The sequence below is a fragment of the Channa argus genome, chromosome 18 (genome assembly GCF_033026475.1).
Source record: "Channa argus isolate prfri chromosome 18, Channa argus male v1.0, whole genome shotgun sequence".
NCBI lineage: Eukaryota > Metazoa > Chordata > Actinopteri > Anabantiformes > Channidae > Channa > Channa argus.
The window spans coordinates 7,618,945-7,632,618 of NC_090214.1; the positions used below are offsets into that span (position 1 = coordinate 7,618,945).

Consider the following 13,674-nt stretch of genomic DNA (forward strand, 5'->3'; position numbering starts at 1 on the left):
GTAAGTGTATTTTCTAAAATGTTAAATCATTCTTTTCACATTAACATTTTTTTATAAATAATTCGACCACAGATAAATGACCACTAATAGTTGTAAAAACATTCCATTTTAATTTTTCCAGCTGTTTTGTACATAAAATGAAAATACTCCAAACCCAACAAAAGCGTTTGATCGTTTCGTCCTCCAGATGACACAGAAAGGTGTCTAATCAATGTCTGGATGGTCTGTCTAAGTTCATTCAAAGAGCACAAACCTTTCTGGCTTCTCTCACCAATTCCCAGCCTGAACATTTCAAGGTCTCCATAGCCTCTTAAAATCCATTTACTTTACTTTTTTGTAATCTTTTGGGATTTACCACAGCTTACAATAGGGGGAAACATATAGTATTTCCATGCAATATTATTTTTGCAGATGATAAATTGCCCCCAGGTCATGTCAGGAGTAATGCAATGGTCAGTAACGTACAGTATATTGTACACTTATAAAGTGAAAACTGGTCATTTTACTATAAATTCAGACATTAAGATTTAGGTTCAACTGGAATTGTTATCATCCGTGTTCAACCATACATATCAGAGACACCATGTGCAACTCCACCTCAGCCAGTCAAAATGCTCTGACCGAGGCTGCAGATGCCCTTCAACTTCTACTGTGTAAACTCCAAATAAATCAATTTCTCACAAACAAAGCCCTCACCCCTTATCACCTTACTGCAGCTGTGTGAGGAATGGCTGAGGTGGGTTTTATGACAAGTGTCTTCTCAAACATTGACAATTTCTACTGTGTGGGCCATGCTAGGCTGCTACTGGACAGGGCCACCTTCCAGCTGCTCCTAGCTCTCTGCTGTGATCACAGTGATCAACAGCAGCAGTGTGAGAGATCATCTTTATTTTCAAATTTCAGGACCTTGAACAGAACAGAAAGAGGAATGCTCGCTCCAGTCTGTGACAAAATTCTGTGAGATAACCGATTAGAATAGATAAGCTAAAGTTTTCCTTTTAATCCCCTCTGCTGTGAGTCAATAATTGTCTTCAGCTTAATGTGGACAAAACCCCCACAAAGATTCAATTAATTACCATAAACAGGACAGTTCTCATGTCTTTGTTACTGGTGTTGCACAAATGGAAAAATCCTGCCTCCATAACATGCCTGTGCAGTAAGTAAAAAAAAATAATAAAAAATTGTCGAGTCACAGGCCATCTGGATTTCTGACAGTGAGAACACAAAATATTTCTCATGCTGCCTCCTTCCTTCTCACACACTCTTTATCCGCCATGTTTACTGCACCTTGAGTAGTGATCATAGATGCATTTATTTGAATGTCATTATATACACATTGTGTTCCACATTCCCAGCATCTCTGTGGAACTTGTGTCCCTCCAAGCCATGAAATATACGGTATAAGTTAATAACTTAATAACTAGTTGGTTATTTACCCAATGATTTTAGTTTGGTTAAACAGTATTACCTTACTGCTGCATATTTGCGGGTTAATATGCCCAGAGATGAATTAATACATTGTTCTATGATTAATAAATTTTCAACTTGTAAGCAAGGCAAGACTACGTATACACAGCAAAACAATTTATAAACTGAAGCAGAAGTACTTAACATGCATTTTATCATGCTTGAGAAATTAAAACAATAATCAGAGACAAGGGACTTGGAGGAGACCTTTTTAGGACAGGAAGAGAAAGAGAATCTCTTTAAAATCATCTTGGAATAGGGAAATAATAAAGTTAAACTATTGTTACCCAAAGCTCCCCTTGTCCTCAGAATTAAAGAAATTACAACTAAATATTCTGGAGAAATGATGCGCACATATATTACTCCAGCAGTCATGTGATCCCACCATCTGGTATTTTGTGCAGTCTTAAATCTCTGCAGGACATCAGGTATAACGTGCTAGTTCACATTAGATCATAGCTTGGTTGCCTATTAGGACTGGGCTTCTTGTATGGGTGAGATAATCACAACTGCTACCTTGGTCTGACATAGCCCTGGGCCTGTACTTTCCTTCACCACCTGCCTCTCTCGCTCTGCCTCTTCCAACCCCCCCGTGCACACAAGCTGGACATGGCGCTGTGACTATGTGAAAGCGCGGCTTGTCCTCAATACAGAACACAAATACACCGGGAAAACGGTGCTTCTGTGCAGCTTTGCTGATTGTTGAAAAAAACCTGCTTGTTGTTAATAACAGTCATTAGAGTATGTGTTAATTTATATAAACTGTAGATGCCATTACACTCAATTGAACTGATATCCATGTGCTCTCTTTGCCTTTCCAGTACAAGCAAGTGGAGCAATACATGTCCTTCCACAAGCTTCCAGCTGATATGAGACAGAAAATTCATGACTACTATGAACACCGCTACCAAGGCAAAATTTTTGATGAGGACAACATCCTGAATGAACTCAATGACCCACTCAAAGAGGTGAGACATTTTCTCTCTTAACACCCTAAATTGACTTTAAGCACTGGCTCTCTCCCAGAAGAGTTTTCACTTATGAATCTTCAGAGCACTTGTGTTTCTGTTTTAAAGTTTTATTTTTAGAACAGGTAAAAAATACACACAGGCCTGATAACTAGGCTGTCACACTGTAGCTTTACTTTTAGAACATGAATGAGTTAAAAGGTATCAAATAAAGATGGGGAGTGAATCTTTATTTGGTACTTTTAAATGCGCAGCATGTGAAACTGAAATACCAACACCTCCTGTCATCTTATCTTAGAAGGTCAGCGAGAAAAACTGCAAAACAGATTCTCCTCAGCATCCTGGGTGAACCCACACCGAGCATCCGTCAAAGTAGGAAAATATTCTGAAAACATTAGTTGCACCTCACTCTGACTTGTGAAAAACAACACGAATTTCAGAGCTGTTGAAAAACTAGTGTTTTGTTTACCTGCATTACAAGTCGAAGTCAGCAGCGTAGTACAAACAGCCATGCAACTGCAGGATGAAGTGAGTGTGCTGTAAGTTATTCAGAAGTTAAGGTAATGAGAAGGAATACTTCAGTTTACTGTGGAGTCATTAACTGGTTTTTAAGTTCTTGGCTGACCTCCACATATCCGCTCATTACATGGGTAATTATGCACAGGGATGTGCTAGAGGAGACGAATAAAAGGCAAAGCATGCAAGGGAATCGTGACCATCGCTCATGTAGCCCCATTAAGTCAACTTGCAGAGTCGAATGCTGAGGCATGGCGCGCCTGCACAATCCCAGGCGCTCACGGGGAGGTGCTGGGGTTTAAAGGTATGACTTACAACACAGAAAATCCCACAGGCTTAGTTCACCGTGCATAGCAAGCAAAGTTACAAACTGCATAGAGACAGTGTCACACAGTGAGAGTTATGCCCATGGGGCCAACAAATAACAACTGCCTTAGCAGAGCAAAACAGGACGAATATACTAGATTAGCCATTGTGGTGTATGACAGTTCAAAGGTTATGCTACATAAATTTCTTCCTCTTAAAGATTGTTAAAACAAAAAACACTAATCTTCATAGTGCCAGTGCCCCCCCTTCGATTTGATTTGCTTATGCCTTCTCCTATGACACTGAGAGCAACTGTGCACTTTACAAACAGAAATAAAATATGGTTCAATCAAACACAAACACAAACACACACACACACACACACACACACACACACACACACAAACACACGCACACACCGTACATTTAAAGTTGTCAGCGCGTTGCTCTGCTGTGTGATGCTTGGCCTACTTGGCTTGAGTATTAAAGTGACCGTAAATTTGGTTTTGAAAGATAAAGGGAGGGAGAACTGGGGTATGTTTCTCATTCTCTGGACAGACCCGATCCAGGTAGAGACCAAAGTGAGTCTGAAGGAGTCGATTGCTGCTGGGTGCTAGTATGAGGCAGCCAGCACAGTTTTGGGGGGGCTGAGTAATAGGTCAATTTGGGATCAGAGTCAGCTCTATTCAGGAGCACTCAGACTCACTTTAGGAAGGAAGATGGCCACGAAATCAATTCAAGTATCTGTCGGCTGATTCTGGCATGTCATTTATCACAAAATTTACACTTACTTTTAGCTCAAGCAGTTATGACTATGTGGGATTTGCATAACAACCATGTCTCAGTTTTTAAAACATCTCTGGGTTCATATAATCACAGTCATAGGACAATGATGCTTACAGCAAAGTGTTCAACTTTCATCAACTTTCAGGGAATCTAACAATGTTTCAGGCCAGTATTCAATCTCATTGAATAGCTTGTTGCTGTGCAAAGAAACAGCTTTAAAACGCTTCCTGGTAATGCTATCAGGGCACACTGACTACTGACACACTAACTACTGATTGTTAGCTGCCAAAAGCACTTTTTATATTATATAGATTATTAATAACCGCTGTTATTGGAAAATGTGATTTAGAGAACAAGACACATGAACAAATGCAAGCATGTAAAGGAAAATTAAAGAAAAAAGTTTTTTCACCTGTTAATGCACAAGCAGAATCTGACAAAATACAAACTGTGATGGATTGTCCTAAATTTTACATTTACTAAAACCAATAATGAGAATTGGTAACAAAGATATATTTTATGACATATTATTTAAAGTCTGTAGGTAATCAGGTAAAACTCGCAATCGGCACACTTCAAATAGGACATTAGTCAGTCTGTTTTGTTATTTTCTCTTTTCCTCTACTTGTGTTCTTGTCCTCTGTTTTTCTGCCACTTATTCTCCGCCATATGACAAATCTTTAAATAGGCATAGCCAGAAGATTGATTCCCCTAGAGAACTCTTGGCTGGGCATGAAAACTGCTTACCATCTAATTCATTAGTTCTGGTGCATGATTGAGGTTAGAGCCCTGTGGCATTAGCTGACACCAGCATCTGAGGCTGAGCTAACATCACTTTGCGTCGGTCTCATCTAGCTAGTGAGCATACCAGAGATTGGTTATCTTTCTGTTAATGTCCTGTTGTCACTGGAGGAGAGTGATCCCTCATGGGGGGTCAACAACATATTGCCACAGATGCCAAGTGCCCCGGCTTTCCATCTGCACAGCAAGAGAGATGTGTGGGTAAACAGACAACAAGCTCCTAATCTCCTGCTGAGTGTGAGGGGACAGGATGAGACCAGAGAGATGGCCTGCAGCCGACACCATAGGGCAAACTCATCAGGATCTGACTTATGTGCCAAAAAGTTTCTTCTCAGGAGTGATGGGATGTGCTTTAGAAGTATTAGGGATAAAGAAGCAATATGCATCCAATTCATTTATGCTTGCAGAGAAAAGCGGCAGAGACACAGGATTTGCGGTGGTGTTCTGTGTCTCACTGTGCTTAATTCTTAGCTGAAGGTGGCACTTTTTGAAATATTTAAGACACAACCTCATCCATCTGTTGTTTTTTTTTCTCTCCTCTTCACCAGGAAATTGTCAATTTTAACTGCCGGAAGCTCGTGGCCACCATGCCGCTATTTGCGAACGCAGACCCCAACTTTGTGACGGGGATGCTGAGCAAGTTGAAGTTTGAGGTCTTTCAACCAAATGACTACATTATCCGAGAGGGCACAGTCGGAAAGAAGATGTACTTCATTCAACATGGTGTTGCAAGTGTGATCACCAAGTTCAATAAGGAGATGAAGCTGACCGATGGATCCTACTTTGGAGGTAAGGACAAAACCGTAACTGAAATAACATCCAAATGAAGTTTTATTTGCAAACACAAATATGGTCCTTTACTCACAGTCACACATGCATTCCTGCAGTATGTTCACAGAGTTATAAAATAAGTTAGGAGTCAAGCCTGAGGTCTTATTCTTGATGCTGTTTGAACTACAATTATCGTAGATGGTGATTCTCATTAACCAGTGTTAGATTTTAGTCAGCTTCCGCAGTTATATAACTGCTCATCTGGTAGTAGGAGTAGCCAAGGCATGGATCAGGCATCCCTCAGGGCACACAGAGGTTGCTCCCCCACCCTCACACATGCACATGCATGACCACTGGCACTCCATATGGTCCTGCTGAATATGCTCAACAGTGACACTAACAAGCTATTGTACATGTACATTCTGCTCGTAATGGGAACACATTCCCTGGTTTTGTTCTCTGCTGCACTTTCTCTGTCTTTCTCTTGGCACAGACTGCTCCCCCAGAACAAAGTCGATATCATTAATGTTTAAATGTCAAATGTAATTTTATTGCACGTTGTTTATTGTGACAAAATCTGCAGGCAGGCATTCTCTTGTCTGTATGAAAGTGCAGCAAAGTTTCCTATTTTAGCGGTTCTTGCATATTTTATCTCAAGAGTTCATCCCCACTATGAAAGGAGTCTAAGAATACCTTCACTTTGGTGTGTCTGCTGCATGCAGTTCACGTTTCCCAAGTGAAACTAATGGAAGAGCGAATCAAAAGAGAAAGGAGTCGTCTTTTTTTTTCCCTGCTTGCTCAAACCACAGTATTGCTGTCATATCCCCTCCCATCATGGCACTGTTTGCAAATCTGCTTGCTTTGGATTGCCATTGGGGGAATCTCAATTCAGCACACGTCATATACAGCAGAGGAACATGACCACACATCTGTATATGACAGATTGGGTGTGTGTATTCAAACTAATTTCTAAGTCTGTATGAACAATCACAGCGGCACAGAACAACTTGGTGGCTTAATACACACAAGCATCCGGCTAAAAAAAATAATGACAGGACAGATGTTTATGCAAAGGTTTCAAACAAAAAGAAGAGAAATCAGCAGCATGTAAATTTGATATTGTTTACAAAATAGACAAATATATGGTAGTAAAGTGTCAGTGGTGGGCAAAGATGCATTTTAACATAATTTAAAATGAGCACACAGTTCTTTGTAATGACCATGCCTTCAATGCCAATGAATACGTCTGGGGGCCATAGCATGCAATAATTCCAAGAAATGAAGTAGAGTTTTATCAGTTAAGGTGCCAATTATTTTCTTGATTTATTCATTGTTTTCCCTAAAACAATTAAGTTGTTATCAAATAGCTGCCAACAAAGTGTGCTAGCTTCCTGCAGGAGATAATATACCGCTCAATAACAAGAGTCTCAACACACTGAAGACTCACCTCTAGAGAGCTAATTTATAAAGTCAGGAAATGTGTTGAGGCAGATACAGTAGACATTTAGTACTTTTCAGGGATTTTTGTCTAAAGCATTTGGAAGGTTATGCTGCTTTGGAAAATAATACTGTAACTGTTTGGTTTTTGCCGACTAGTGTTCTCTCTTTCTGCAAAAATTCCAAAAGAAAAGCTCAGCCCATATTGTTTTGGCTGAATATAAAAGCAGTACATGAATTGTGTTAGTATTGTTAGTAAGTTAAAAGGAGAATTTACAGTGGCAGAGCATGCCAGAAGCTCCAATTATGTAAGTAAAAAGTGGCACGAAAAAACATGCATCAGAACAGTTGATGTCAACATTTAATGAATGATCTAATCTTGGAATTAAAAGATATGTTTTGCACCATATGATAAAGGGTGCCTTGCTCATTTTGCTGTGCTGTGTTGGTGCCTGGCCACCTGCTGTTGCCTTCTGCCCAGCTGGTATTTTTATCCATTTGTATGGCATTTGTAGATGAGCCCTGAGTTGGGAGCAGCTGGCTATGCTGGGCACCTCGCTCTTCCCCATTTTCTCCAGTTATTCACATTCTCTTCACAATCAGGCCAAACTGCAGCCAGAGTGAGAAATCAAGAGGAAGGGAGAGCGAGTAACAAAAATTGAGCCAAAGCCGAGGCAACTATTAGGATAGTAGTGCGCAGGACATTTATACGGACAGTAGGTCATGAAGCACCTCAAACCGTGGTCAATGCCACATCCGCATGTTGAAAAGGTGCCATAGTAATCACTCCAGAACCTCTGTGAATGGAATAACATGGCACTGCAGCTCTGTAGTAAAGTCATTCTGAAGTCACTATAGAGCTTGAATGCCTTCCTAATGGAGGGGAGCCAGTTACCGTGTGAGGACATGACACATGAAGTGACGACAAATTATCCTTTGTGACACGGCAACCGACACGTGTCAACCCACATCATCTGAAGCGTTCACAGGGTCTAACCTTACAGTGCACACAAACACACTTGTGAAACACAAAAGTCCTCCAGGTCACAGCATTGATGTGTTTCTAAGAGCTGAATAGGTTTTGTCCGACTGTAAGAACACGTCTCGTAAAAATATTGTTGTTAAAAGATAACCTATTGCTGCAGTACACAAATGCTACCAAATAACCCACAGTTTCTTCATAATATTTGGAATTTATAGTTTCTCAGATATATTGTTTATTTCCCGCTCCGTGTGAAACCATTAATGATATAAAAATCAGTCTGCACACCATCATGGTGAACTGGTTTAGTCTTAAGTATTGACATTGCTACTGGCCTTAACTCAGGTTTTAGATGGCACTTCTGCAAATTATTGTTGGGTTACTTGTCTGAAGTGCAATTGTATATCAATCTGTTTGTGTATTTGTGATATGGGCTTTCTTTGATTATTAGTTTCACTTATTTTTTTTTAATATTTCCATTTGCCTTTGTTACTTCTTTTATGTACCTAATAATCTGACTAAAACATACAGTTAGAGCAGAGTAATGCTTTTTGGGGGAGCTGATGCAAGCTAAAGCTGCCAACGAAGAAAAAAAAGTGTTAAAACCCAAAAGGAAGCGTAAAAAGGCAGAAGTTTGTATACGGCGTTAAAACGACAGACATAAGCACGGCCTAAAAATACACACCTCCCTGCTTGCTGTCAGCTCAATGTCGGCATGGAGCTTTCATGTTCTCAAACAATCGCTCACAACTGGAGGTCAGAGTAGTCTGACAAAATGAATTAGCACAGGGTGAAAGTGTTGTTCCAACAGAAGAAGGCAAACATGAGAAAAAGCTTGCACCCCCACTGTTTCAGTTATGAGGTGGTGTGGATGTCTGGCACCAGAGACAAGGCAAAGCCACCTTACTAATGTTCCTGAGAATTAAAAATCCAATCTACCCCTTCATACATGCCTATCCCAGCAGAGGGGTGCACCATTGTGTACCCTGACAGCTTGCCCATCTGTCACAAGGCTGGCACATAAAGACAGACTGCCATTCACACTTATATTCAGTTTACCTATCCTGCATGTGTTTGGACTTTGGAAGAAAAAACAGACTACCCAGAGAAAACACATAACCTGTCACAGAAGACATGGGAAGACCATTCGATACAAAGGCTCCTGCTGGCCAGTGGGTTTGAATACAAAATCTAAATGTGAAGTGTGTTCACAGTGTGCTAGTACATGGGTGTCATCTTGTGATAATTGTTACTGTGCCTGCTTTTGTTGCACTAAAAGGTTTTTAAAACCTTTTTTAAGTTTGGCGGAGTTTTTAAGATGGGAGTGATAGAGAAGAGGAGAGAGAGTGGAAGAAGCAGGACCATACAGGGATAAATTAAATCGACTTGCCAAGCAGCGCTATTTGGACAAATTAACTACAATAAATCAGGTAGATCCATAGAACTTGGCAGCCCAGGAACAGATTACTGACCCTGATGCACCACCTCCACTAACAAACCCAGACATTGTAAACCATCTTGTTTTAGGACTGCGTAGATACACTTTAAACATTTAAAAGGTTCCGATCCCCTGAAGCTCCTTTTGCAGTGGCTGGATGCATGATGTCTAAATTCACAAACCAGCAAGGTGAGACCACAGTTTGAAAAGAAAGCTGGCACTCCTCATAACCCGGTACAGTTTCGCCATTTGTGATCCATTCTCAGTTAATCGAGATGCTGATAAACTGCACCTTGTTAGAATGCTCTGAAGCCTGGGAATCGTAGTTTCAAGGCAAAAATTGAGCTTGTTGTGTTCTGGAGTAATACATGTACCAAAGGCCCAAAGATTTACGTAAACATGTATTTAAAATGCTCACCGTCAGTGAAAAGCCCACATTCACTTAGCTTATTAGAAAGGGCGTGAGCAGTTTTTCACTTTACATACGACATACTGTACAGCTGTAGTGGAAGTCCACAAAAGGGCCGCTGTCTCCTTTAAGTTCAAGATTTTGTTGAAGAAAAGTATCGTTCCTCTTGCAGCGTATGGTGCTCAAGCTGATAAGTGGGCTTTACAGCTGAAGTAAAGGGGATGTCTTGATAACTCAGGACCTCCACCTAGATGGCAAAAGAATGAGGAGGCTGGAGCACATCCTTCATGTTAACGGAGCTGGCTGCATAGAGGGGAGAAAATTGCCAATATGTTCCAACCATATAGTGTATAGTCCCACATGCTCTAATTTCTGCAAGATAGTATGGCGGGTCCATTGTGATCCTACACTCCACTAGTGCAGAGCAGTTTTAGCATTTGCTGATGATTCATTGTGGATATAAATCACCACAGGTCTGATTCCCTGTTGGCTCCGTGGCAAGTTAGTGTAGCCGTCCCAGATCAATGGCCAATATGTTGCTATGTAGCCAAACGTTTATGTCCCCAACTGTGTCATCACTGTGTGGTTGCCCGGCAACCAGTAAAAATTCCACCGTTTTTCAGTTATGTTTGCCGAGCAAATGAATGAAACAAGATATGAGATAAACAATACAAAATGTGATAATGAGCAAACTGTGTGATAGCTTTCTGTGTTTTCATTCTTTATCTTGCCCTAAACTCACTGTTTCCTGGTTTAGCTTTACATTTAGTATACTGACATAAGAATGGTCTAAGACTTTTCCTGTAACTTGTGTCTAGAAAGCTTATTGGTTTGCAAAATGTTGAAAGTTGTTTTGTTCATTGTGCTACATCCGAGCAGCCACTGCAGGGCTTCCAGGTAACACTGACTCTAGTTGACAGTTGTAATCATACCTTGCAATAGATTTTGGAAACAGCAAATCCAATTTTGTATATTACTCTGTGACTATGTTCTAATCTAATTTCATTGCATCTGCATCAGGGCAATTTTTCCAATATAGATTGAAATGACAGAGGCCTCTGGTACTTGAAGGAGAAGAATTTAATTTTGACTGTACATGGCATCAATCAAAATGTCTTGCTAGGACAGGCAGTAATTTGGGGAAAATGCACTGTTTTCAGCTCACCCACTCAGCCAGCTTTTTAATTTTCCTTGACCTGACCCATTGGCAGCTCATCGTCAAGCCCCACATTTACCTCTTGATGTAGCCACACATCATGTCATGGAAACATGTTGTTAGACAGAGAGTGGTCGGGCCTGTAAGGTCATTACATCTGCCTTTGTTTCCCCCCTTAACAAGACAATGTTACCATTGATAACAGACGTACCACTTAAAGGGAGCTTTTACATTACAACAGCATAAACACCTTTTCACACCCACAGCCCGAGAGTGTTGCTCTCACTTCTTAGACTCTGTGCTCCATTTTCATGACAGCTCATGGCAGCGGCAAGAAAGATCACACCACGACAAGTTAACATTTAACGACTTAATGAAGATGGAAGTTGTGCTGTAGACTGGACAGAAGCGGAAATGTGGGTGAATGCTGAGCTGTGTCGGTGGCTGAAAAGGACAGACCGAAAACATAAAAAAAAAAAAAAAAAAGTTGAGCGACTGAGCTTTATATGGTTAATGCACAGCTGAGGCCAGGATGAACGAATAGGGCGTGGGCAAACTGAAGATCGTTTACTTTCTTCCTCATGCCACTGATTCACGAAAACACAAAAGAGATTAGACAGAGAATGTCAGGCCAGTTTAATCATGCATTTACTGCTAGCTAGATGATGGGGGGGAGTACACGCAGCTCTGATTTTGTGCGATTTACAAGCAGCTAATATTCTATATTCAGCTTCTGGAGCTGCGACAGGACAATGCCAGGAAATTGTCCACATAAAATGTTGGCTTTACACTGTTGCTAGTGACATCAGCATCTCTTTATATCATTAAAACTTTAGACTAACTTGGAACTTTGGACTACAATTGTACTCATTACTGAATCAAAAGCATTGCTCTCTCAACAGGATTTAAGTTTCTACTTGCTGTTCAAAAGATTTTAAGCCTTGAATGAGTCATAAAATAATAAGAACCCCACCAAGTGAACATTTTCTAGCACATTTCATAAGCTCTTAACCTGGGTTGAATCAGGATTTGCATGTAGAGTCAATGTCTACTCCTCAAGTGCATAATAGTGCAAGTATTTAAAGGGAGCAGAAGGAAAAGAACATTTCCACTAAGATATGACAGGAGATTTATTATCTAGAGTAGCAGATTTATTAGAATCCCCAACTGGTCTCCTGATGATGAGGTTATCAGTACACCACACACATTGTCTGCAGTTAATGCTATGAAGTAAGTGCTTCTGCAAAGTACTTCAGTAAAAAAGTAAATAATGTACTCAAGTAAGGTATGTACAGTAATTACATTAAAATGTTCAAAACAGGTATTAGACCCTGTTCCTGACCTTTTTGGATTGCAAAAACAGGGTCCAGGGTCACTTTCAGAAGTTCAAAGTTAGAATCAGATGGGTACTGGTATATTGGTATTTTATTGATTACTAAGAAAATACAAATACTATCTTGTCCTGATATTATTATTATTATTATTATTATTATTATTATTATTATTATTATTATTATTATTATTATTATTATTATTATTATTATTATTATTATTATTAATAATAATAATAATAATAATAATAATAATAATAATAATAATAATAATAATACTCCTCTACGGTCCTGTACATTAATACAAAGATGTTGGGGTGGGGGGTTGCAGTCTTAGTTTGATACATTCTTTTTGTTTTCAACACAAAGCAGTGACGCAGCGGCTTCTCTTCACATCTCTTCATGTCAGGAACGACACTGACTGAACAGGAATGCTATGTAACCGCATCCCCTTTTAGTTCTACATTACATTTGAGATCTAATGCAGTGCACCGATGCACCGATGCCTGACAGGGCATCTTTACAAACTTTACTCATTACTGAACTAATACTGTAGTTCTCTCCAGAAATATCTTATAGTATAATAAAAGTGATTCAATTGCTGCTGAGCATCTTATTTTATTACATTTCAAAGTAGTTTCTGTATCTTTTTCACTCAAGGTCCGTCCATGTTTGTATCTTTTAATCAGTTAAATGATTCCCTTCATGTCCCTCTGCACTCTTCATTTTACTGCATCACTATAGGTCAAAATTGTTAATGTTGTCACTCTTTGTTTCTTACAGAGATCTGTCTGCTCACCAAAGGCAGACGAACAGCCAGCGTACGTGCAGACACCTACTGTCGTCTCTTCTCCCTGTCTGTTGACCATTTCAACGAGGTGCTAGAAGAGTACCCCATGATGCGACGCGCTTTTGAAACGGTTGCCATTGACCGATTGGACCGCATCGGTAAGATCTGCAGACACCTAACTGTCCTGTGTGATCGACTCTTTTGCCTGTCATCGTGCCTTGTCTCGTCTTTATCAGTACACGTTTGCCTTCTTTCTTCATAAAAGCATTGTGTCTGCCATCTTGTGCTGCATGACCTGTATGCTTTGTGTGTTTTTTTTCCTCTGATTCCGTCCCTTTTTTCTTAAACGACAACAATTATAATCAGCATTAATCCTTCTAATGAACCAAAATAACCGTTTGTGATTGGATTAACTGGAAGGCAGTGCATGTCGCTGTCCGGGAGGGAGTCAGGTCGCCCCCTCGTTGGTTTGGTGTTGACCCCCCCCACTGGATGCCAGCAAGTGGATGGAAACTA

General features: G+C 40.2%; 1 protein-coding gene across 1 annotated transcript in view; it reads left to right on the plus strand.

Annotated features, from left to right (window-relative positions):
- LOC137103913 (potassium/sodium hyperpolarization-activated cyclic nucleotide-gated channel 1) overlaps positions 1-13,674 on the plus strand; it is a 64,767-nt gene that overhangs the window by 40,743 nt on the left and 10,350 nt on the right. Inside the window, exons 5-7 of the mRNA XM_067484671.1 lie at positions 2,289-2,435; positions 5,393-5,633; positions 13,152-13,316. Of these exons, the coding sequence (XP_067340772.1) occupies positions 2,289-2,435; positions 5,393-5,633; positions 13,152-13,316 (553 nt within the window). The remainder of the gene's footprint in view (positions 1-2,288; positions 2,436-5,392; positions 5,634-13,151; positions 13,317-13,674) is intronic.